A 25,362-nucleotide genomic window follows, 5' to 3' on the forward strand; every position below is an offset into this window, starting at 1 on the left:
GCATGTAGCGATCGGCAGGTTATAAGCCCGCAGAATTCTACACACTCCAGCAATTGGGGAAGCTCCACAAATTTCCCCACCACCAGGTGCAGTGCGCGTGTTTGCGAAACATTTGACATGAATAATGGGGTCCTCACTGCCTGTCGGTATCCTCTGAAGTGCGATCTGTATGCGGATCATGCTTCAGGGTAAAGGCAGACTTGGACGCAGGTCTGAATCTACCCTCAGAGCTCATGGAGAATCGTGACAACTGTGTACTTCTTGTATGATGGATACAAATCCACCCTGCTGGTATCTTCCTATTTCCAGGAATAAACCACTACTGATCGTCCACGGGGAGAAACAGGAATCCAAAGCGCGTCTACATGAAGCTGCCCACCCGTATGAACACATCCGCCTGTGTCAGGTGTGTAGGACATCAATTTCCTCCATAATTATAGTTTTGATGATTAGTAATATGATTGTTTTACATTTTACCATACTTTGTTTTTCTCCATCTGACCTCCGGCCTTCCCTTCAGTCTGGCACAGTTGTACCGGCCTCTCTCTTGGACTGGATTTCACTGCACACCGTGAGCTTCTCACAGTGTGCTGGCCCCTCCCACCACCCATAATCTTCTTGCATTGCAAAGAGAAGCACAGTGACCCAGTTATGATGTCAATGACAGAATAAGCACTGTTTTGATGGGCCCATTCACGTGTTTAACTAATTGCCGACCATAGATAGCTGAATGACGGCTGCACTGCGGCCGGCCAGTTCTGGGTGGACGTCATATGACGTCCTCCCAGAACGCGCTCTCCTGCGTGCCCCCCGGGGGCGCGCATCCGGCGATCTCCGTGATCGCTGTGTCCTACGGACACAGCTGATCACGTGATGTGGTAAAAGGCCAATCACAGCGGCCTTTTACCATGTGATCAGCGGTGTCCAATGACACGCTGATCACCGGGAAATGCAAATGCCGGTTCTCGGCTGCACTTTCCTCACGCTGTCAGATAGTGAGAAAAGTACTGCCGAAAACCGGCAGTTGTCAGAGCGGGGATCGGCACTGATCATCTGGGTCACTGATCACCAGTGCCCTGATGATCGGTGCCCACCTGTGCCACATACAAGTTCCGCCCACCTGTGCCCAGCAGTGCTACCCACCTGTGCCCAACAATGCGCCCACCTGTGCCACCCAGCAGTGTCACCACCTGTGCCCAGAAGTGCCACCTACCTGTGCCCAGCAATGCGCCCACCTGTGCCACCCAGCAGTGTCCTCACCTGTGCCTAGAAGTGCCAACTACCTGTGCCCAGTAGCGCCACCCACCTATGCCCACCAGTGCCACCCACCAGTGCCCATCAGTGCAGCCCAGCAGTGCTGCCAGTCAGTGCCCAGCAGTGCTGCCAGTCAGTGCCCAGCAGTGCTGCCAGTCAGTGCCCAGCGGTTGTGCCAGTCAGTGCCCAGCAGTGCCACCAGTCAGTGCCCAGTAGTGCCGCCAGTCAGTGCCCAGCAGTGCTGTCTATCAGTACCCATTATCAGTGTCACCTATCAGTGCCGCATATCAGTGCCACCTATCCGTGACACCTCATTAGTGCTGCCTATCCGTGCCGCCTATCAGTGCCCATCAGTGCTGCCTCATCAACGCACATCAGTGAAGGAGAAAAATTACCTGTTTGAAAAATTTTATAATAGAAACAAAAAAATTTTTTTTTTTTTTTAATTTTTTGCACTTTTTTTGCTTATAGTGCAAAAAGTAAAGTGCCCAGCGGGGATTAAATACCACCAAAAGAAAGCTCTATTTGTGAGAAAAAAATGATAAAAATTTCATATGGGTACAATCTTGCATGACCGCGCAATTGTCAATCAAAATGCAACAGCGCTGAAAGCTGAAAATTGGCCTGGTAAAGGGGGTATAAGTGCCTGGTAGGCGAGGGGTTAAAGGCTAACTCAATCTTTATTTAATTTATTTTTTTCCCACGTGTGTTTCACTTTTCACTTGTGTTTTTTTTTTTCTCACAGATGGAGGGTGTGGGTCCTCGGGCCTACCCTGAAGTCTAGGGGGAGGATGTGTGGCCTTTTGGTTCCTTCCTCCCCTGACCCTAGGGGGTCTCTCTTCGGGAGAGCCCCCTTACCAAGTACTTGATGGCTGGCTTTGGCTAGGCAAAAGGAAAGGGGTCCGCCAGGCCTTTTGGCTAGGCGGACCATGTGGAAACCTCAGTCCCTGTTGGTGTTTTGCACTAGCACGTTTTTTGTTCAATTACGGGTTTTTGTTTTTCGCACTTCCGCGGACACAAAAAAAAGGCTAACTCAAACTTTTGCACAATGTTACACCCGTATTTAGGGTGTATCATGGTGCAAATGCCCCCGTCCCCCAAACCTTCCCGTCAAACCCCTTTTTTTTTTTTTTTTCCTTTTTTTTTTTCCCCCAGCAGCCGCTGTCAATTTGAAATCGGTATGGCTGTGCCAGCCAGGAATCTGTCTGAATGAACTACAAGTCCTGTCCTGTCTGTCACTGTGGTAGACTGGTAGTCTTTAGCCTAGGTTCACGCTTGTGCGCATACCGCATGTGATTCGCACAGGAACCACACCGCATTCACATTCCAATCACATGCGAATTCTGGTTTCCTCCCACACTCCAAAGACATGCTGGTAAGTTAATTGGCTCCTGTCTAAATTGTCCCTAGTATGTGTATGTATGAATGTGAGTTAGGGACCTTAGATTGTACGCCCCTTGAGGGTTAGGGACCTTAGATTGTACACCCCTTGAGGGTTAGGGACCTTAGATTGTACGCCCCTTGAGGGTTAGGGACCTTAGATTGTACACCCCTTGAGGGTTAGGGACCTTAGATTGTCCCCCCCTTGAGGGTTAGGGACCTTAGATTGTACGCCCCTTGAGGGTTAGGGACCTTAGATTGTACGCCCCTTGAGGGTTAGGGACCTTAGATTGTACGCCCCTTGAGGGTTAGGGACCTTAGATTGTACACCCCTTGAGGGTTAGGGACCTTAGATTGTACGCCCCTTGAGGGTTAGGGACCTTAGATTGTACGCCCCTTGAGGGTTAGGGACCTTAGATTGTACGCCCCTTGAGGGTTAGGGACCTTAGATTGTACGCCCCTTGAGGGTTAGGGACCTTAGATTGTACGCCCCTTGAGGGTTAGGGACCTTAGATTGTACGCCCCTTGAGGGTTAGGGACCTTAGATTGTACGCCCCTTGAGGGTTAGGGACCTTAGATTGTACACCCCTTGAGGGTGAGGGACTGATGTGAATGTACAATATATATGTAAAGTGCTGCGTACATTGATGGCGCTATATAAGTACCTGAGATAAATATATTCATTGACAGATCTCTGTGAATGAATGAAGTGGCTGTGTCAGTGATGCCCCGCACAGCTGCACTGATTTTAAAGCTGAATGCCAGGCATACCATGAGTTAAGTCTAATGAGGTGCCTGCCGCCTTGTAGACTTACCTCTATTGTTCACATCTGACAGGTTTATTTTGCTCCAGGAATATAATTTCCAGAGCTCCAACGCTGCTCATTGTGGCTCTCAGTTCCTTCAGGAGCAGAGTTACCGAAACTGCTATGCCTGCCCTTCCCCTCCTTCGGCCCATTCACAGAAGCCTTTGTATTATGTGAATACAAAGGCTTCCGTGAATGGGCAGCAGAGAGGAGAAGTGGGCATAGCTGCTCTGTGTGCTTCTCTCCTCTCTCATAGCCTCAAGTGTCCAGTGTATCCTCCAGGAGTGCAATAAACCTGTCACATATAAGTAACAGAGATAAGTCCTGAAGGCGACATGCACCTAATTGGAGTTAACTCATAGTGTGTCTGCACTTTTTGCAAAGCTGCTGAATTCTTGGAATTTAGCTTTAACCGCCTCCCACCCGCCATATAAGGAAATGATGGGCGGGCGGTGGTTCTCTCATTCTGGGAGGACGTCATATGATGTCCTTTCACTCTAGCTGTGCATGCGCGCCCCTGGGGACTCACAGCGATCGGTGGTGCGCTTTGTCTCTGGGACACAGCAGATACCCGATCGCAGTAAAGAGTCGGTGACATACTGTAGGCTCTATCATGTGGTCCAATCACAGCTGATCGCATCTAAATAGGAAATGCTGGTTATCGGCAGTCCTCTCCTCATGCTGACATGAGGAGAGCCAATAAGTGGCATTCCACTGAGGGGACATGTGCACTGATCATCAGGGCACTGATCAGTGTAGCCCCATCAGTGCCACCTGTCAGTATCCATAATTGCCCCCTGTCACTGCACATTGATGCCACATACCAGTGCACATCAATGCCACATACTGTATCAGTGCCATATCAATGCTGCCTTTCAGTGCCCATCAGTGATGCCTGTCAATGCCACATACCAGTGCCCATCAGTGCACATCAATGCCACATACCAGTGCCCATCAGTGCACATCAATGCCACATACCAGTGCCCATCAGTGCACATCAATGCCACATACCAGTGCACATCAATGCCACATAGTGCCCATCAGTGCTGCCTTTTATTGCTGCCTTTCAGTGCCCAGCAGTGTTGTCTGTCAATGCCCACCAGTGATGCTTGTCAATGCCCATCAGTGCCGCCTATCAGTGCCCATCACTGCAGCCTCATTAGCACACATCAATGAAGGAGAAAAATTACTTATTTACAAAATTGTATAACAGAAACTAAGAAAAAACTTTTTTCAAACTTTTCTGTCTTTTTTAGTTTGTTTAGCAAATAAAAAAAACTCGGTGGTGATTAAATTACCACCAAAAGAAAACTATCGGTCTCAAAAAATGATAAAAATTATGTTTGGGTACAGTGTTGCATGACCGTACAATTTTCATTGAAAGTGTGACAGCTCTGAAAGCTAGACATTGGCCTGAGCAGGAAGGGGGTAAAAGTTGCCCGGTAGGCAAGTGGCTAAATGTGACATCGTTGGTTGAGGGTGTTTGGACCTTTGAAACATGTTGCATATTATACCTTAACCCCTCGCCCCCCAGGCACTTCTACCCCCTTCCTTACCAGGCCAATTTTCAGCTTTCAGCGCTGGCGCACTTTGATTGACAATTGCGCGGTCATGCAACATTGTACCCATATGAAATTTTGATCATTTTTTTCTCACAAATAGAGCTTTCTTTTGGTGGTATTTAATCGCCACTGGGCGCTTTACTTTTTGTGCTATAAATAAAAAAAGTGCAAAAAATTTAAAAAAAAAAAAAAGTTTCTTTGTTTCTATTATAAAATTTTTCAAACAGGTAATTTTTCTCCTTCACTGATGTGCGTTGATGAGGCAGCACTGATGGGCACTGATAGGCGGCACTGATGGGCACTGATAGGCAGCACTAAAGGGCACTGATAGGCAGTACTAATGAGGTGGCACGGATAGGCGGCACTGATAGACAGCACTAATGAGGTGTCACGGATAGGCGGCACTAATATGCAGCACTGATTGGCGGCACTGATGATGGGTACTGATAGACGGCACTGACTGGCATCACTGCTGGGCACTGACTGGCACAACCACTAGGCACTGACTGGTGGCACTGACTGACAGCACTGCTGGGCAGCACTGGTGGGTGGGCACAGGTGGGCAACACTTCTGGGCACAGGTAGGTGGCACTTCTGGGAACAGGTGTGTGACACTGCAGAGTGGCACAGGTGGGGGCACTGCTGGGCACAGGTGGGGGCACTGCTGGGCACAGGTGGGTGATCTGCTGGGCACAGGTGGGCGGAGCTAGAGGGCGCACTACTGTGCACAGGTGGGCGGAACTTGCGGGTGGCACTGCTGGGCTCCGATCATCAGGGCACTGATCATCAGTGCCCTGATGATCGGTGCCGATCCTCGCTCTGACAACTGCCGGTTCTTGGCAGTACTTTCCTCACGATCTGACAGCGTGAGGAAAGTGCAGCCGAGAACCGGCACTTGCATTTCCCTGTGATCAGCGTGTCATTGGACATGGCTGATCATGTGGTAAAAGGCCACTGTGATTGGCCTTTTACCACATCACGTGATCAGCTGTGTCCGTAGGACACAGCGATCACGGAGATCGCTGGGTGCGCGCCCCCCCCCCCATATGACGTCCACCCAGAACTGGCCAGCCGCAGTGCAGCCGTCATTCGGCTATCTGCGGTAGGCAACTAGTTAAATATCAGTGTAACATGTTGCTCTCGGTGAACCTGCCCTTTAAATAGCAGCACGTAGTTTTATAATGAGGATCGGGGCATAGAACCAGTTACCAATGTCATTCTCTCCTCGTGATGGGCCTTTATCAATCTGTACAGACCTGTGTTTAACCTGAAAGGTCCACCGGAGTCATGCTTTAAGATGTAAATCCTATAAGGAGGTCTATAATGTTCTGTTCAGTGTAAGCTCTGTGGGAGCATTTTGTGCATTCAGTGAAAAATGGGAAATAATACAGTGGGAAATCACATGCATGCTTTTATCCCCTTTACATTTAAAAAAAACGATATATAGAAAGACACTGGGGGGAGGGGGGGAGTATTCATGGTATGCAAGTGCTCAATTCTAACACATGAATAAAAGCATTTATGTTTTTCATATTTTTACATAAAAAGGAAGTTTTTTTTAACATTTGCAGATTCTCTTTGTTGAAACCTTGAAAGAGCCCTTTGCAACATTGTCATACCGCAGCGTTTCTCAGCCTAGGTGCGAGGTGCCCTGGCGTGCTGTCTCGGCTCATCAGGGGTGTGGTGCTGCGGCGGGTGTTTTCACACAGCGTCAGACGCTTCCACGGATCAGGTGGGCCGGCCGTCAGCACCAAGCGCCATTTGCAACATTGTCAGACAGCAGTGTTTCTCAAACTGTGAAAGTGATAAAGGTGTATGACCAACAAACTGCGCTGAATGTATAAATAAGTGATACTTATTACTATTGAATAACGTCTGTGTATAACCACTATGCTGCCACTTAAAAAAAAAAAAAAAAAAAAAAAAAAAAAACACTTTAGGAAGTATTCAGGTGGCGCATATATCAATTTCAGTGCAAAAACTCTATTAAAGAAAAAAAAATGAGATGGATGATAGATAGATAGATAGATAGATAGATAGATAATAGATAGATAATAGATAGATAATAGATAGATAATAGATAGATAGAGAGATAGATAGAGAGATAGATAGATAGATAGATAATAGATAGATAGATAATAGATAGATAGATAGATAGATAATAGATAGATGATAGATAGATAGATAGATAGATGATAGATAGATGATAGATAGATAGATAGATAGATAGATAGATAATAGATAGATAGATAGATAATAGATAGAGAGATAGATAGATAGATAGAGAGATAGAGAGATAGATAGATAATAGATAGATAGATAGATAGATAATAGATAGATAGATAGATAGATAGATAGATAATAGATAGATAGATAATAGATAGATAGATAGATGGATAGATAGATAATAGATAGATAGATAATAGATAGATAGATAGATAGATAGATAGATAATAGATAGATAGATAGATAATAGATAGATAGATAATAGATAGATAATAGATAGATAGATAATAGATAGATAGATAATAGATAGATAGATAATAGATAGATAGATAGATAGATAGATAGATGATAGATAGATAATAGATAGATAGATAGATAATAGATAGATAGATAGATAATAGATAGATAGATAGATAATAGATAGATAGATAATAGATATATAGATAATAGATAGATAGATAATAGATAGAGTAATAGATATAGAGAGAGAGAGAGATTAGTAAATAAAATTTTCCACACAAAGGAATAATTAATGAAGTTACAATAATAATAATTATATTCCAAAAGAAAAAGTCCAAATGAATCAGTCCAGAAGATGATCACTTTGTGAGAAGAACTTGTGCAGAATGAGTAAATACATAAATATATGTGCAGTGCCCCCCTATCAGGTGTGCACTCACCAAAGAGTGTTGCCTCCCACTGTCTTGGTTGGCACCAAGGGTGTCCTTAGGGTTGGTGTCACCCGGTGCGATAACACTTGGTGTCACCTCTCTGACGAACTCCGCAGGATGGAGTCAGATCCATTATGCTCCCCAGTTCGAAGATCCGATCCATCCTGCGGGGATCATCGGCTTGCTACCTATACAGGGTTGACTGATCTCTCCAGGATATGGTACGTTTTAAAGCAAACCGTCAATCCCCGCAGGATGGATCAGATCTGCGGATTGAGCATAATGGATCGAAGTCCAATCCATTTTGCTCCCCAATCCGCAGATCCGATCTGTCCTGCGGGGATCGTTGGCTTGCAGCCTATACGGGATTAACTGATCTCTCCACGAAAAGGTAAGTTTTAAGGCAAGCTGATGATCCCCGCACGATGGATCAGATCTATGGATTGGGGAGCGTAATGAATCGGACTCCGATCCATTATGCTCAATCCGCAGATCCCATCCATCCAGCAGGGATCGTCAGCTTGCTTTAAAACTTTTCGTGGAGCGGGTCCAGTGTCACCCCATGCGATAGGTGTCACCTGGTGAGGCGCGCACCCCCCCCGCAGCTGCTTAGAGATGCCACTGGTTGGCACACTAGGCTTTAATCGACAATTTTCCAAGAAATGAATCGGACCACTATGATGTTTTATTCTCCTTATATCTTGAAAGATATCTTCTTATATCTGTGCGAGGTCCCGATCATGTGATCACTGATTGGCCAATCAGTGATCACATGAAGAGTAGTACGCAAGATGTCACTTCTGACATCATTGCTTACTACGTGTGAAATCTGTGAATGATCACAGAGATCACATGATACAGGGTTATTCACTACAGCCTTGTACCATGTGACAAGTTGTGGCCAATCTCAGCTCGCACAGTATTTCTCAATGGCTGCAAGAATGCAGCCAGGGAGGAGAAATTAATGATTTTACAGCCTTTATGAGTGTAAAAGCAATCTGTGTAAAAAAAAAAAAAAAAAAATCTTTATCACCCCCCTACAAGTAGTACAGTGTCACCATGGTGACATTGTACTGCTAGGGTGACAGTATGTAAAAAAAAAAAAAAAAACCCATAAATAATAATAAAAAAATGTAAACAACATTTTTTTTAAATTATAATTTTTGGTTATAAACTAATTTGTTTTTGTTTTTTTTGTTTTTTTTTACTAAAAAGATAACTGAATACCTTTTTGGCCAAGATTTGTGAAGAAAGATTATTTATTTCCAAAATTGTATAAGAAAAATACTTTTTTTCAAAATTTTTGGACTTTTTTTCATTTATATAGCAAGAAAAAAAACCAATCCCAGCGGTGAATAAATACCACCAAAATAAAGTTTTATCTGTCTAAAACAAATGCTACAAAATTCATATGGGTACAGTGTGGCATGACCGCGCAATTGTCATTCAAAGTGTGATAGCGCTGAAAGCTGAAAATTGGCCTGGACAGGAAGGGGGGGAAAGTGTCCGGACTGGAAGGGGGGGGAAAGTGTCCGGACTGGAAGGGGGGGGAAAGTGTCCGGACTGGAAGGGGGGGGAAAGTGTCCGGACTGGAAGGGGGGGGAAAGTGTCCGGACTGGAAGGGGGGGGAAAGTGTCCGGACTGGAAGGGGAGGAAAGTGTCCGGACTGGAAGGGGGGGAGGAAGTGTCCGGACCGGAAGGGGGGGAGAAAGTGTCCGGACCGGAAGGGGGGGAGAAAGTGTCCGGACCGGAAGGGGGGGAAAGTGTCCGGACCGGAAGGGGGGGAGAAAGTGTCCGGACCGGAAGGGGGGGAAAGTGTCCGGACCGGAAGGGGGGGAAAGCGTCCGGACTGGAAGTCTTCCATGTTTGGTGCTGTATGCAGAGATGTAGCGTCTTTCTGAAACCATTAATGAGGCTGACAGCGGGTCCAGGGTAGGGCTCAGGTCTGGTAAGGTGGTAGTGTTGTGTGTAAATGACATAAAGTTCTCATACTGTCTGCATCCTTGAAAAGTGGACTTCTTGGACTGTTCCAGGAAACGCATTCAATAAAAAGCAGCGCATGCAAGGTTATTTGTCCTGTGTACAATGTATAGTAATGTTGTTGTGGGCTCGTTCATGGTTTTAGGAGAGATTCAAGGAGAATCTGTTAATTGCAGATACTTCCTTTTATGTGAAAAAATAATACAAAATAGAAATGCTTTTATTTATGTGTTAGATATGAATACTTGCATGTGCCATAAATATCCTCTTCTTTATAAAGATCTTTTCTTTTTAGTATTGTGTGCAATCTCCCTTTTGTGACAATGTAATGTTCATCTTCCTACAGGCCAGGCTGGATATGGCTTTCGGGACCCATCACACGTAAGTTTCCAAAATAGTTTATTTGATAAGATAAATGTTCCCTTAGGGTCAGTTCATATTACACGGGTACATTTTTGCTTACAGTTCACACCACACACAGTTCTGGTGCAGTTTTGATGCAGTTTGCCACGTTCCAGTATGGTTCTGTGCAGAAAAAATGCAGCATGTTCTACTGCACCGGAAACTGACAGGAACTGACTGCTCTAGTGTTAACCAGGGCCATTGAAATGCATGGAAAACACACACACATATATGTGTGTGTGTGTATATGTATGTGTGTGTGTGTGTGTGTGTGTGTGTGTATGTATGTGTATGTATATATATGGAGTGCACTACATACACAGTACAGTGTTCAGGGGTGCACTACATACACGGTGCAGTGTTCAGGGGTGCACTACGTACACGGTGCAGTGTTCAGGGGTGCACTACGTACACGGTGCAGTGTTCAGGGGTGCACTACGTACACGGTGCAGTGTTCAGGGGTGCACTACGTACACGGTGCAGTGTTCAGGGGTGCGCTACTCATACATTGCAGAGTTCAGGCTTCTTCTACAGCTGCTTCCATCTACATCCTCCATCTTACTTTTACCCCTCTTCAGCTCTGACCTTCACTGTCCCCATTCTTCTCCCATCAGCTCCCTCTCTTTAAAAGCTCTACCATCTTCCACTTGTCTTACTTTTGTTGCTGTATTAAGCTGGAGCACCTATCTGGCTCTAGTACCTCCCCACACTGTAGGTGGCTCCACCTCTCTCATTTACAGGGAGAACATCCAGTGGGGGTGTCAGCATCCATACTGCACCCCGGGCCCCTGCATCTCCCTTGTCCTCATCCTGCAACTGATGAGATCCGCTCAGGAAATCCGATCTGTGAAGTCGTGGGAGACTGGCTGTCACTTGTAAACACAGAAGTCGGACTTCTGTGTTTACAGGTGATAGTGGTGAGCAGAGGGTCTGAGCCAGAAGTGGTGGAGCGGAGTTCCACCAAGTTCCAGATGGAAAAAAAGCCACGTGTATGGAGATTTTATATATATATATATATATATATATATATATATATATATATATATATATATATATATATATATATATATATATGTATGTATCTATAGATACATACATAGATGGATATCTATAGATAGACGGATGGATAGATAGATAATAGATAGATGATTGATAGATAGATAATAGATAGATAGATAATAGATAGATAGATAGATAGATAATAGATAGATAGATAATAGATAGATAGATAGATAGATAATAGATAGATTAATAGATAGATTAATAGATAGATAGATAGATAATGGATGGATGGATGGATATCTATAGATAGATAGATATTTATAAATAGATATCTATGTATAGATACCTTTTTTTTTTTTTTCAGTGGGAACGCAGCACAGAATGCATGTAAAGTCAAGGGGTCTGGTGTGTGCTGGAGGATCTATGGATGTTGATTTCTGGTGATCTATTGTAGCTGAAGTGTCGTGCTAGTGGGGGGGTGTCTATTTTTGCTGGTGGGGGGGAGTGTATTGTTGCTCTGGGGTTCTTATGTTGTTAGGGGGCTCTACAGTTTAGGGGAGAAGGTCTATTGATGCTGGGGGATCTTCTGTTGCCAGCAGGAGTCTATTGTTGTTGGGGCAGGTCTATTGTTGCTGGGGGTGTTGGGGGGCATTTTGTTTCTGGGGGGACAGTCTATTGTTGCTGGAAAGGATTTATTATTGCAGGGGGATCTATAATAATTAACCAATCCCATACAATTTACTCAACAGCACAAAATGATACTTGGCTCTGTATTCTCTAAGGGGGGCAGTACTAGGAGATGAATAGGGGGCAGAGACCAGGAACAGTTCTCAGAGGTAGGTCAGGGGCGGAGACAAAGGGTGACTCAGGAGAGATTGGAGTATCTGCACCTAGTCTTTTGAGGGGGAAAAAAAGCTATATATATATTATGTGTGTGTATATGTATGTATATTGGTTAGCACTCCTACCTTGAAGCACTTGGAGTTTGAATGGTCTCCCTGTGTTTGTGTGGGTTTCTGCCCACACTCCAATATTATTATTATTATTATACAGTATTTATAAAGCGCCAATAGTTTGCTCAGCGCTGTACATTACAGAGGGGGACAGAACATGTGACAGAACAATACTAATACAATGCAAAACATGAGGGGATCGAGGGCCCTGCTCTTTTGAGAATATATCTTCTGCTTTTTTTTCCTTTTCTAGGAAGATGATGTTACTGCTATATGAGGAGGGTCTGCGGGTGGTCATCCATACCAGCAATCTAATTCATGATGATTGGTACCAGAAGACTCAGGGGTATGTATCCAAGGTCCCATAACCTCTGGTATCAGTATACAGTCAGGCAGTGATGCATTAATAAAACAGAACTAGTTAAAGTAGTAGTATTTTTTAGTTTGCCACACTGAGTACAGTAAAAAAAAAAGGCAATGGTTGTCAACTTATGAGCTAAAGGGGGCCTCAAATGCGAGCCTTGACATCACCAAAGGGCCACACCTAATTCAGTATATATGTAACGCTTGAGAGTACTGTCAGAGACTGCGGACCTAATAAAGGGAAAGGGGGTCAGAGAGTGTGGACAGGATACATTTTTGGCTGGGGATATCCTGCAGAAGACAACATGTTACACGAAGCTAGTAGAAATCAATGCTTTTACCCTAATCAATGTTCCCACTACAGACTGCTGGGGTCTGAGGGCCGCACATCATGTACTAAAGAGCTGCATGTGGCCCTCAGGTCAAAGGATGGGCACCGAGGAAATAAACATTCCCCAATAAGCAGTTTGTAATCCGCTTCCCGGCCGCCCTATAGCAGAACTACTGCTACAGGGTGGCAGGGCTGCGCAAAATCGTGTGTGTGTGTATATAGAGAGATAGATAGATAGATGTGTGTGTGTGTATATTATTTATATATATCTAATTATTATTATACAGTATTTATAAAGCGCCAATAGTTGGCTCAGCACTGTACATTACAAAGGGGGACAGAACATGTGACAGAACAATACTAATACAATGCAAAACATGAGGGGATCGAGGGCCCTGCTCCTTGGAGCTTACAATCTAGGAGGGAGGGGATGGTGGTACAGGAGGAGATAGCTGTGGGGGATGGGGTGGTAGGAAGAGTGGAGGAGGTCGGCAATTAGCAGGGGGTGGGGTAGGCTTCCCTGAAGAGGTGGGTTTTCAGGGTGCGCCTAAAGGAGAGGAGAGTAGGTGATAATCTGATGGGTTGGGGCAGGGAGTTCCAGAGGATGGGTGACACCCTGGAGAAGTCCTGGGCATGGGAGGAGGAGACCAGGGAACTAGAGAGAAGGAGGTCTTGTGAGGAGCGGAGTGTGCGTGTTGGGTGGTACTTGGATATTAGGTCAGTGATGTAGTTCGGGGCAGTATGGTGGACGGATTTGTACGTCAGTGTTAGGATTTTGAATTTGATCCGTTGGGCAATCGGAAGCCAGTGGAGGGATTGGCAGAGGGGGGTGGAGGATACTGAGTGGAGGCCAGTGGAGGGATTGGCAGAGGGGGGTGGAGGACACTGAGTGGAGGCCAGTGGAGGGATTGGCAGAGAGGGGGTGGAGGATACTGAGTGGAGGCCAGTGGAGGGATTGGCAGAGGGGGGTGGAGGACACTGAGTGGAGGCCAGTGGAGGGATTGGCAGAGAGGGGTGGAGGACACTGAGTGGAGGCCAGTGGAGGGATTGGCAGAGGGGGGGTGGAGGACACTGAGTGGAGGCCAGTGGAGGGATTGGCAGAGGGGGGTGGAGGACACTGAGTGGAGGCCAGTGGAGGGATTGGCAGAGGGGGGTGGAGGACACTGAGTGGAGGCCAGTGGAGGGATTGGCAGAGGGGGGTGGAGGACACTGAGTGGAAGCCAGTGGAGGGATTGGCAGAGGGGGTGGAGGACACTGAGTGGAGGCCAGTGGAGGGATTGGCAGAGAGGGGTGGAGGACACTGAGTGGAGGCCAGTGGAGGGATTGGCAGAGGGGGGTGGCGGAGACAGAGCGGTTGGAAAGGTGAATGAGTCTGGTTGCCGTATTCAGGATCGACTGGAGCGGGGATAGCCTGTGGCGAGGCAGGCCAGTGAGGAGGGAGTTGCAGTAGTCTAGTCGTGATATGATGAGGGAGTGGATGAGCTGTTTAGTGGTTTCATATATATATAGTGTGTGTGATTTTGTATTTACGGGTAGGGGGTGCACGCGTGTCATTGGCAGCTACAGCGGTCGATCCCCGGGTCCCGGACAGAGATTCCCTGCCGACACCAGGCGATCGCCAAGGAACACTGACGGGGGAGAGGTCTGTATGTGAACAATAGAGATCTCTCCCCTGTCAGCTCTAGCACGCTGCTTTGTATTGCTCTGCATAGCAGCATTCTTACACAGTAAAACACACACACAGTACACAGTTAACCCTTTGATGGCCCCACATGTTAACCCCTTCCTGCCCAGTACCATTAGTACAGTGTCAGTGCTTTATATTAGTATTAGTGTCCCTGGGGATGTCATTGACAGTCAGCTCCCCCCCAGTGTCAGAATGCCCGCCACAGTCCCGCTATAAGTCGCCATTACTAGTATATTAAAAAAAAGAAAAATTCCATTATCTATACCGCCATTTGTAAATACTATAACAATCACATAAACCAATTAATTTACACATATTGGGATTTTTTTTTTTGCTAAGACATGGAGCAGAATACATTTTGGCCTAAATTTTATAACGAAAATTTATTTTTAAAATTTTTTTACTGGATGTGTTTTATAGCAGAAAGTCAAAAATCATTTTTTTTTTTCTCAAAATTGTCAGTCTTTTTTTGTTTATAGCGCAAAAAAGAAAAAAACCGCACAGGTGATCAACTACCACCGAAAGAAAGCTCCATTTGTGGGGAAAAAAATGACACAAATTTCATTTGGGTGCAGCGCTGCATGACTGCGCAATTGTTAGTTAAAGTAACGCAGCGCCGTATCGCAAAAACTGGCCTGGTCAGGAAGTGGGGGAAATCCTCTGTAGGGCGAGGGGTTAAAGAGGAGTTCCACTCGACCCGTCAAAAAATGCAAGTAAGCAGCTACAAAAACTGTAGCTGCTGACTTTTAAAAAATAGCCACTTACCTGTCCCTCGGTCCCGTAGTGTGTCCCCCACAGCCTGTGTTCCAGGAGGCCGGCATCTTCAGTGTGGTAACCCGGCTGGGACAGCTTGCGGCTTCACAGCCGGATGCCCACTGCGCATGCGCGAGTAGCTGTGAATGGTCCTGTGGTCTTCTGGGACCCACAAGTCTACAGGGAGGGAGGAAAGGAGGACACCTTCCGCTCGCCTAGGCCAGGGGTAGGCAACCTGCGGTTCGCCAGCTGTTGCAGGACTACAAGTTCCATCATGCCTCTGCAAGTCATAGCTGTAACTGTCAATTTTGTAATGTTGCAATGCCTCATGGGAGATGTAGTTCTACAGCTAGAGAGCCACAGGTTGCCTACCCCTGGCCTAGGCGATCGGACCAGAAGTGGGAGCGGGTGCCTGTCAAATTCGGGTACCCCCACCTACCAAAGGTACCAATCCTTAATGGGGAGCGGGGGAGCAGTCCTTAAAGTGGAACTTCCCCTTTTGGGTGGAGCTCCGCTTTAAAATTCTTACCCCAGCAATTGCAGTTTACAAAATTCATGCTGGCTCTTGCTCTCTCATTGCCGCTTCCCTAAACAAGTGGACAGTTCAGTCTGGAATCAGTCTGTAAGCTTTAAAATATATAAAACAAAGTGAGCGCTCATTAAGTGAGAGAAAGTATCAATGAGAGAGTAAGCAGCTAATGGCACAAGAGGGGATCACAACCTCCTTTGACTGTATAAATAGATAAATAAAGTGCAGCGCTAAAGCATATCAAAAAAGTTCATTCTTAGAAATTCGTTGTCAAAAGTTCATAAGATGTCGCGATCAATACAATGGTATACACAGCTAGAAGGATCCAGTGGAAATGACAGAAATGCGCACTCACCGACCGCGCATAGGAAATGCGCATTTGTGTGTTATAATCACAGGTATCGAGCTCCCTCAGGACGAGGTGTCATCAGGTGGTGATCTGCTAGGCTCACAGGACCTCCTTAGGATCAGGATTATAAACGGCCAGGTGAGGGCTCCCTCCTCCAGATACAGCTGTGTCTGCCAGTCTGATAACCCCTCAATAAGGGGTAAAAAACGGGAAAATGCCCATAGTGTAGTATTTCAAACGTTTATTTGATAACACATATAGCAGGACAGGTCAGTATAAAAAACTGGCAAACAGCCAGAAAGTGCAAGGTGAAAGATACTAATACTGACCTAGAGTAAAATGGCCGCCAGACCTCCTCGTGGTCTGGGCGGCGATGAGGCGTCACAAGCTGTCAGTTCCTCCTTTTAGGGAGCCCTCACCTGGCCGTTTATAATCCTGATCCTAAGGAGGTCCTGTGAGCCTAGCAGATCACCACCTGATGACACCTCGTCCTGAGGGAGCTCCATACCTGTGATTATAACACACAAATGCGCATTTCCTATGCGCGGTCGGTGAGTGCGCATTTCTGTCATTTCCACTGGATCCTTCTAGCTGTGTACACCATTGTATTGATCGCGACATCTTATGAACTTTTGACAACGAATTTCTAAGAATGAACTTTTTTGATATGCTTTAGCGCTGCACTTTATTTATCTATTTAGTCTGTAAGCTTTGGAGAAGGGAACAGGAGGGAGTAGCGGGGGAGTGTCTTGCCGTCCTAGGCTATGGGGCTGTGTGTTTCTATTGATGCACACAGTGTATGGAGACACAACTCTACTCCCTACATACAAGGATGGCTCCTTAGGATTCTGCAATAGAAAGGAGCCACCTTGAGCTGTATGGTGTTACTGGAAAATGGCAAGCGGTTTCCAGTGCTGATTGCTGCGCAGACGGAGCATAGACAGATTTCGAACATGATATGCATTTATCCAGGTCTATGCGATTAAATGGCTGTTTATTGTAGAGCGAACTTCCACTTGAAATTGTTGCTTCAGATTTTCTTTTGCATTCTCACAGACATGTAGAGTTAAATATAATAAATTGTCACTTACATAAGCCCTTATCTTCTGCAGGATACGCGTGACTCCACAATACATGTACTGGTGGCATTCAGCGGAGGGCTCTTATGGAGAGACATAGGCCAGCATCCCTCCCCCCCCCCCCCCCCCCATGCCGGCACCATTGTCTTGTCTGTGATCCGCCGCGACCTTTTTGTCCTCCATCACATCTAAAAGCTTTTACCATCCCCTGCTGTACCAGCGGCTCTCCCCACCATTCCCAGACACATTAGCTTTCCCTGCGTGTTCAGATTTGTCTCGCAGCTCTTTGGCTTTCATATCATAGAACTGGGATCTGATCGTTATTTCCTGCTGAGGCTCTTCTATACTCAGATACGAATTGAAAAGCGCTTCTCTAGACTTTTTATTCATTTTTAGATTTTTAAACTAAATATGGAAAAATATTCAGGTACAGGCACTTACATTGAAAGGATTTTGGCAAACGTTATTGATGGTTCTTGCCTGCTTCTGTTCTGTAAATGGGGCATTGCTGGCCACTTGTGGGAATTCAGTGGGAGATACTGCCTTTATTATAATCACAGGATCCGTTCCAGTGTCATCTGTCTGGGAGTGAAGGAAAGCTGAGATTTGCATTTAAAAGGGTCCTTAGTTTTGGGGCTTCTGTAGCCCGTGTGAAGAGGTGTGATGGTATGGGCAGGAGATGCTAGGTACTGTGTATAGATGTAACCAGCTAACATCTGCACTTAACGGTCACTTTAATAGGTACTCCTTGCTAGTGCCAAAAAAAATCCCGCACATAATGACACCACCACCCTGAACCATTGATACAAAGCAGGATGGATCCACCACACCATGACATCACCACCACCAGCCTGAACCATTGATACAAGGCAGGCTGGATCCACCACACCATGACAACACCACCACCAGCCTGAACCATTGATACAAGGCAGGATGGATCCACCACACCATGACATCACCACCACCACCAGCCTGAACCATTGATACAAGGCAGGATGGATCCACCACACCATGACATCACCACCACCAGCCTGAACCATTGATACAAGGCAGGCTGGATCCACCACACCATGACAACACCACCACCAGCCTGAACCATTGATACAAGGCAGGATGGATCCACCACACCATGACATCACCACCACCACCAGCCTGAACCATTGATACAAGGCAGGATGGATCCACCACACCATGACACCACCACCACCAGCCTGAACCATTGATACAAGGCAGGATGGATCCACCACACCATGACACCACCACCAGCCTGAACCATTGATACAAGGCAGGCTGGATCCACCACACCATGACACCACCACCAGCCTGAACCGTTAATACAAGGCAGGATGGATCCCCCACACCATGACACCACCAGCCTGAACCATTGATACAAGGCAGGATGGATCCCCCACACCATGACACCACCACCACCAGCCTGAACCATTGATACAAGGCAGGATGGATCCCCCACACCATGACACCACCACCACCAGCCTGGACCATTGATACAAGGCAGGATGGATCCACCACACCATGACACCACCACCACCAGCCTGAACCATTGATACAAGGCAGGATGGATCCACCACACCATGACACCACCACCACCAGCCTGAACCATTGATACAAGGCAGGATGGATCCACCACACCATGACACCACCACCACCAGCCTGAACCATTGATACAAGGCAGGATGGATCCACCACACCATGACACCACCAGCCTGAACCATTGATACAAGGCAGGATGGATGCTTTCATGTTGTTTACACCAAATTCTGACCCTACTATATGAATGTCGCAGCTGAAAGCGAATGCCCATTCTTCTCTGACCTCTGACACCAACAAGGCATTTTTGTCCACACAACTGCCCCTCACTGGATATTTTCTCTTTTTTGGACCTTTCTCTGTAAACCCTAGAGATGGTTGTGACTAAAAATCCCAGTTTTTGAAATACTCAGACCAGCCCATCTGGCACCAACAACCATACCATGTTCAAAGTCACTCAAATCCCCTTTCTTCCCCATTCTGATGCTCGGTTTGAACTTCAGCAAGTTGTCTCCACCACATCTAGATGTCTAAATGCATTGAGTTGCTGCCATGTGATTGGCTGATTAGCAATTTGTGTTACTAAGCAATTGAACAGGTGGACCTAATAAATTGGCCGGTGAGTGTATATCACAGTAATAGGGTGACCAGAGAAATCCCTGATCCATGCTGGAGAAGTCTACTGCAGCATACCTGCTTTTGGTCCAGCTTCATTCCCAACCTTTACCTTCACAAAGATCAGTTATAGTGTTTGCAAAGCCGACTTTTCAAAATGAAAATAATAAACTCAACTGCTCTGTGCAATGATGGTCCTGATTCTCCTCTTCTGGGGGTCCTCCACCACCTCTGTCCGCTCCTCCTATTCATTGTATAACCCCATAGCAAGCCACTTGCTATGGGGGCATATGTAGGGGCTCACTCTAAAGCTGGGTTGCGTGTGTCCATAGACACACACAGTGCACCTCTGTCCGCTCCTCCTATTCAGGATCGTGGATAAGGGGGTACCACCAGTTCTCCTTTACGGGGCCCAGGCCAGCAGAGGTGCCCAGGCAGCTAGATGAATCCGATGTGGGCAGGGAGGGTGATTGGCATGGCGGGGTCAATTACTGGAACCAATCCCCTGTATGGCTTTCTCTGCAGCAGCTGAAAGCTGGTTTCTTCCTTCTCCCTCCCGCTGGCTTTCAGCTGCTGCAGAGAGAGTCATACTGGGAAACGGTTACAATAATTGCCCCACCCCGGTGCACCCATCACCCTCCCCGTACACCATACATTTCCACCTGTTTCCCCACCCCTGTAATGTTGCCGGCTTCCCTCCTCTCATTCCCACCGGCAGCTGCAAGCACACAATAGGATCCTTCAGGATGGAGAGAGGGGGAAGGGTCTGGTGAATATTTCAAATTCACCAGCCCCTTCTCTCCCCGAATGAACACAATGAGTGATTGGCACCAATAAATCACTGTGTTCATTCATAATTGATAGATTAAATAATTTTAGCCTGATCATTTCTTTGTGAGTGGGCAAACGTTCAAAGTCTAAAAATCGAATGGTAGGCGTGGCTCAAGAAGAAGCACATTAAGGTCCTGGAGTGCCCTAGCCAGTCGCCAGACCTTAATCCGATTGAAAATCTGTGGAGGGAGCTAGAATTTCGAGTTGCCAAATGTCAGCCACCAAACCTTAATGAAAAGAGGAGTGGGCCAAAATCCCTCCTGAGATGTGTGCAAACCTGGGGGCCAACTCCAGGAAACATCTGACCTCTGTGATTGCCAACAAGAGATTTGCCACCAAGTACTAAGTCATGTTTTGTGAAGGGGATCAAATCCTTATTTCCCTCATGAACATGCAGATCAGTCATCATTTGTTAGACATGTATTTCTTTTTTTTTGAATTTTTTGTTGCTATTCTGTCTCTCAATGTTACAATACACCGAACATTCGATTTTCAGACCGATCATTTCTTTGTGAGGGGCGAACATTCAAAATCAGCCGGGGATCAAATACTTATTTCCTTCGCTGTATAATGTGGACAATCACTTTCTGAAACTTTGTAGAGCATACGGATCCATAGTCCTTTTAATAGAGGAACCTGTTGATCCGGCCAAATTAAGTGCAAAGCAGTTCCTGTGGCAGGGTGGCTACATTTTTCCCCTCGTAGCCTCCATCCCTCAGGAACTAAAGTGAACATACGGATGTTCCCAGTGTCATCACATTATTATTATTATTATTATACAGTATTTATATAGCGCCAAAGGGTATGCTCAGCGCTGTACAATAGCAAGGGGGACAGAACATGAGACAAGACAGTAACGAGGGGTTTGAGGGCCCTGCTCCTTGGAGCTTACAATCTAGGAGGGGGGGATAGTGGTACAGGAGGAAATGGCTGTGGGGGATGGAGTGGTAGGAGGAGTGGAGGAGGTCAGTTGTTAGGTGAGGGTGGGGTAGGCTTCCCTGAAGAGGAGGGTTTTCGGGGTGCGCCTGAAGGTGATGAGGGTAGGTGACAGTCTGATGGATTGGGGTAGGGAATTCCAGAGGATGGGGGAGGTCCTGGAGAAATCCTGCAGTCGGGCATGGGAGGAGGAGACCAGGGAGCTAGAGAGTAGGAGTCCTGTGAGGAGCGAAGGGCACGGGTAGGGTAGTATTTGGGTATCAGGTCAGTTATGTAGTTTGGGGCGGCGTTGTGAATGGCTTTGTAGGTCAGGGTTAGCAGCTTGAACTTGATGCGTTGGGCAATCGGGAGCCAGTGAAGGGATTGGCAGAGGGGGTTGGCGGATGTGGAGCGGTTGGTGAGGTGGATGAGTCTCGCTGCTGAGTTCAGGATAGACTGGAGTGGGGATAGCGTTCGTTTGGGTAGGCCAGTGAGGAGAGAGTTGCAGTAGTCCAGGCGTGAGATGATGAGGGAGTGTACGAGTTGTTTGGTGGTGTCTGGGGTGAGGAATGTGTGTATCTTGGAGATGTTGCGGAGGTGGAGCCTGCAAGATCTAGATAGCAGTTGGATGTGGGGTTGGAAGGAGAGGTGGGAGTCCAGGGTGACACCCAGGACTTTGGCATGTGGGGTGGGAGTGATGGTGGCGTTGTTAGTAGTGATGGAGAGGATGGGGGGGGAGGGAGACCAGGAGCTCGGTTTTGGACAGGTTAAGTTTGAGGAAATGGAGTGACATCCAGTCTGATATGTCATTTAGGAGGTGGGCGATGCGGGCAGAGAGTGAGGGGGTGAGGTGGGGGGTGGAGAGGTAAATTTGTGTGTCGTCGGCATAGAGGTGGTAATTGAAGCCGTGGGAGTGGATTAGTTTGCATCACCCTTCAACCTGGCTCTGTTTCCACCCATATCAGTTTTCGGCTAGAAATACACTTTCATAAAATCAAAACATGAGTTCCTTTTACTGTATGCATCACTTTTGTACTTTTGCACATATGTATCAAATAGATCAGCTGACATTAGGCTGATGTCATGCGGGCGATTCTGGTGCTGATGACACTTTGCCAGCTGCAGAATTACCTGGATGTGGCTTACTCTGACCTCTATGGAGTTGAGTCCTCGCTGACCGAGAACACTGGGGGGGGCAGCGAGGGAGTGACGGATCACTGGCCCGGTTGGTAAGGGAGCACTTGGCGAGGGGGCAACTCCAGTAGAACAGGTAAGTGGTTTGTTAGAGATCCTGTTGCTGACGGGCTGACTCGCTCATGAGCCATGACCTTTAATTATATTAAACTGACGAGAGCTGCAGTTGATTCATTTTCTGTTTTCATGGAAGACCTGGAAGCTGTTTTATTGAACCATCCTTTTATGTTTTTTAGGATCTGGTTGAGTCCAGTATATCCTAAGCTGCCAGAAGGTTCATCTTCTCTAGCGGGAGAATCCATCACCAACTTCAGGTCTGACCTCATGGCGTACCTGGCGTCATACAACTCCCCAAGCCTACGTGAATGGATTGAGATCATCAAACAGCATGATTTGTCAGAGACCAGGTCTTCACCCCCGTCTTTTCTCTAAAGCTCCTGAACCTTCTATATTCCTAATGATTGCATACTGTAGCTCAACTCATTGAAACTCTGGACAAAATCCCAAAATGACATACAGTGGGTATAGAAAAGAATCACCCCCCTTTAAAATAATCACATTTAGTTGCTTTGCATCAAAATGTATGAAACAAAAACTGTGTCTGTCTTTGTTTCAGGCTGCAAAGCAACACATAGTAATTATTTTGAAGGTGGGCGATTTTCTTTTCTATACCCTCTGTATTTGATGTAGTCTGTCAGTAGTCATAAAATACAAACTCCGGCCTCCCCTTCAGTTTCGCACAATTGTTTAGACGCCTCTCCTGTACTGAAATGGCTTGCTTTGATTTTACAACTCAGCGTCTGCCTTGCTGCATTCTGAACACAGGACGACGGCCGTTTGCCACAGGTACAATTCAGAAAATGCTTAGCATTTTCTGAATCAATCCAAAGAATTCTCTGATTGGATGTGGTGGAGGGTGTGACATCACCACCACACCTCATCCAATCAGGAAACGCTTTACACTCATTAAAAAAAAAATGCAACACATTCTCTGAATGGTGCCTGTGCTGAGCAGCTGACCGTCGATGTTCACAGTGCAGCAGGGCAGCCATTCAGTGCGGGACCCAGAAGCAAGTGGAGATGACTGATGTAGCGGTGTAGTAGCTATATATCTAAGTGACCAATATAAAGGTATATCAAATGTCACTAAATCGCGCCAGATGCGTAAATAAAAAATTACGTTTAGATCATTTAACACATGTAAAAAATAAAACTGAAAAACCCTTGCTGCCACTATATGTTCCTCAGAATAGATAAGTATTTATAATTCACAACAAAACTAGTGAAAAATAGTAGCGCATATACTCCACAGTGTCAAAACTAACAAATGCATTAATAGTTAGTCTCCTATTACCACCTAACCGTTTTTTATATATATATATATATATATATATATATATATCATGTATATTACCATATACCAGTGACCAAACAAATTTGTGCTCACATTATAATGAACTAAAACAAAAACTGTGATATCACAAGTTTAAAATCAGTGATACAAAATAAAATCTTTTCTCTTTTAAAAAACCACAAAAGTGTCCAAAATATCAAAACTATCCCCACTAGTGTAAACAATTGTTCAGCAAAGTCTCTTTTTTTCTTCTTTCAACAACAAGTCTCTTTCTCAACACCCGCAAATTCTGATGACAATATACCTCAAAGGAAAAAAGCTCAACATAGTGTCATACCTTTTAAATAATAAATACACACGTGCCACTTACTGTGCAACATGCAATAATACAGTGAGAAAGAGAAAAAAAAAAATATATATATATATGTGTTTAATCTATCTGTGAATATCTACATACACGCATATATTTTTAAATGTTTCTCTGTGTAACCAAATTGTTTATAAGTGAAACACTCACACATCGTGTCCACTACAAAATCTGTGAAAGCAACTCAAGTATATCACTGCAAATGTGTATCACCACACTTTGTATTCATCAGTGATCACCTTAAACCCTACACACACCCAAAGCCAACACTCTCCAACTCGTGTGCTGATGGATAATTACCCTATATATAAAATGACAGGGCATAACACAAATCTGGGTTAACTTCTTATCAGTAGGGTTCCATCCAGTGTTAAGGTTTTTCTTCCATTATCCTCATAAGAAAATCTGCAAAATCTACATATGGTAGATTCAATAAAACATCATCCTTTATTTAACAACTCACATTAAAGTTTGGATAAAGCAGCTCCTCCTCATAGAGATACAAATGCAGACAGACTAGGGAACACTGGCCACATGTTCCCACTTCCAAGATGGCCACGATCGCACTTCCGGTCAACGTCGATGCGTCTGATGTCACGTGTCGCTGACGCGTTTCGTCACTTCCTATGACTTTTTCAGAAGGGTAAGGACGTCTTTTTTGATTAGCCTTCAAGGGTGGAGGTGGATGACTTTTCTGGGATATTATATGGGAATTTTGTGCTGTGTATTTGAATATAAAATAAAATCTTGTGATAAAAAATAAACAAAAATAAATCTCTTAATTTCCAGCTTTTGGGACCATCAGCCAGGTATCCCATGTACATATTTACATTGCTCCAAGCTGGACCAATTTAACAGTAAAAATAACCACACCTAGAAATTCCTTTTATATAAATGCCTTTTTTGGTTTGTCAATTGTAATGCTTTTTCTTTAAATCAGAGTATACCTGGTTGGATCCACACCTGGAAGATATCAAAGCCACGATAAAGAGAAATGGGGGCATTTACGTTTGAGAAAGGTATGTGTGATTTGTGATACATTGTTTCACTTTGTTTTGTGTTGATATCAGTAGATTTAAGCCAGGGTGCTGTGAAATGATGCAGCTCCAGTTGAAGTTAAAGAATAATACAGCACAAATTAAAAAAATTGGTTGGTATCATTTATTGGTAGTTATAGCAGAGGGATAGAGGTATCTCCAGGTTATGGATTT

At 45.6% G+C, this 25,362-nt stretch overlaps 1 protein-coding gene across 2 annotated transcripts in view; it reads left to right on the plus strand.

The window, feature by feature from the left end:
* The window catches only part of TDP1 (tyrosyl-DNA phosphodiesterase 1), a 207,973-nt gene that overhangs the window by 27,070 nt on the left and 155,541 nt on the right, over positions 1 to 25,362 (plus strand). For both annotated transcript variants that reach the window (XR_016308296.1, XM_089661659.1), the window contains exons 5-9: positions 310 to 406; positions 10,226 to 10,260; positions 12,490 to 12,582; positions 22,667 to 22,837; positions 25,092 to 25,170. Coding sequence is in view for 1 of the 2 variants with exons in the window: in XM_089661659.1 (XP_089517785.1) it covers positions 310 to 406; positions 10,226 to 10,260; positions 12,490 to 12,582; positions 22,667 to 22,837; positions 25,092 to 25,170 (475 nt within the window). In the remaining variant the exon portion in view is untranslated. The remainder of the gene's footprint in view (positions 1 to 309; positions 407 to 10,225; positions 10,261 to 12,489; positions 12,583 to 22,666; positions 22,838 to 25,091; positions 25,171 to 25,362) is intronic.

The sequence above is a fragment of the Staurois parvus genome, unplaced genomic scaffold (assembly GCF_062004578.1).
Source record: "Staurois parvus isolate SC_StPar_1 unplaced genomic scaffold, SC_StPar_1.0 ptg001362l, whole genome shotgun sequence".
NCBI classification, from domain to species: domain Eukaryota; kingdom Metazoa; phylum Chordata; class Amphibia; order Anura; family Ranidae; genus Staurois; species Staurois parvus.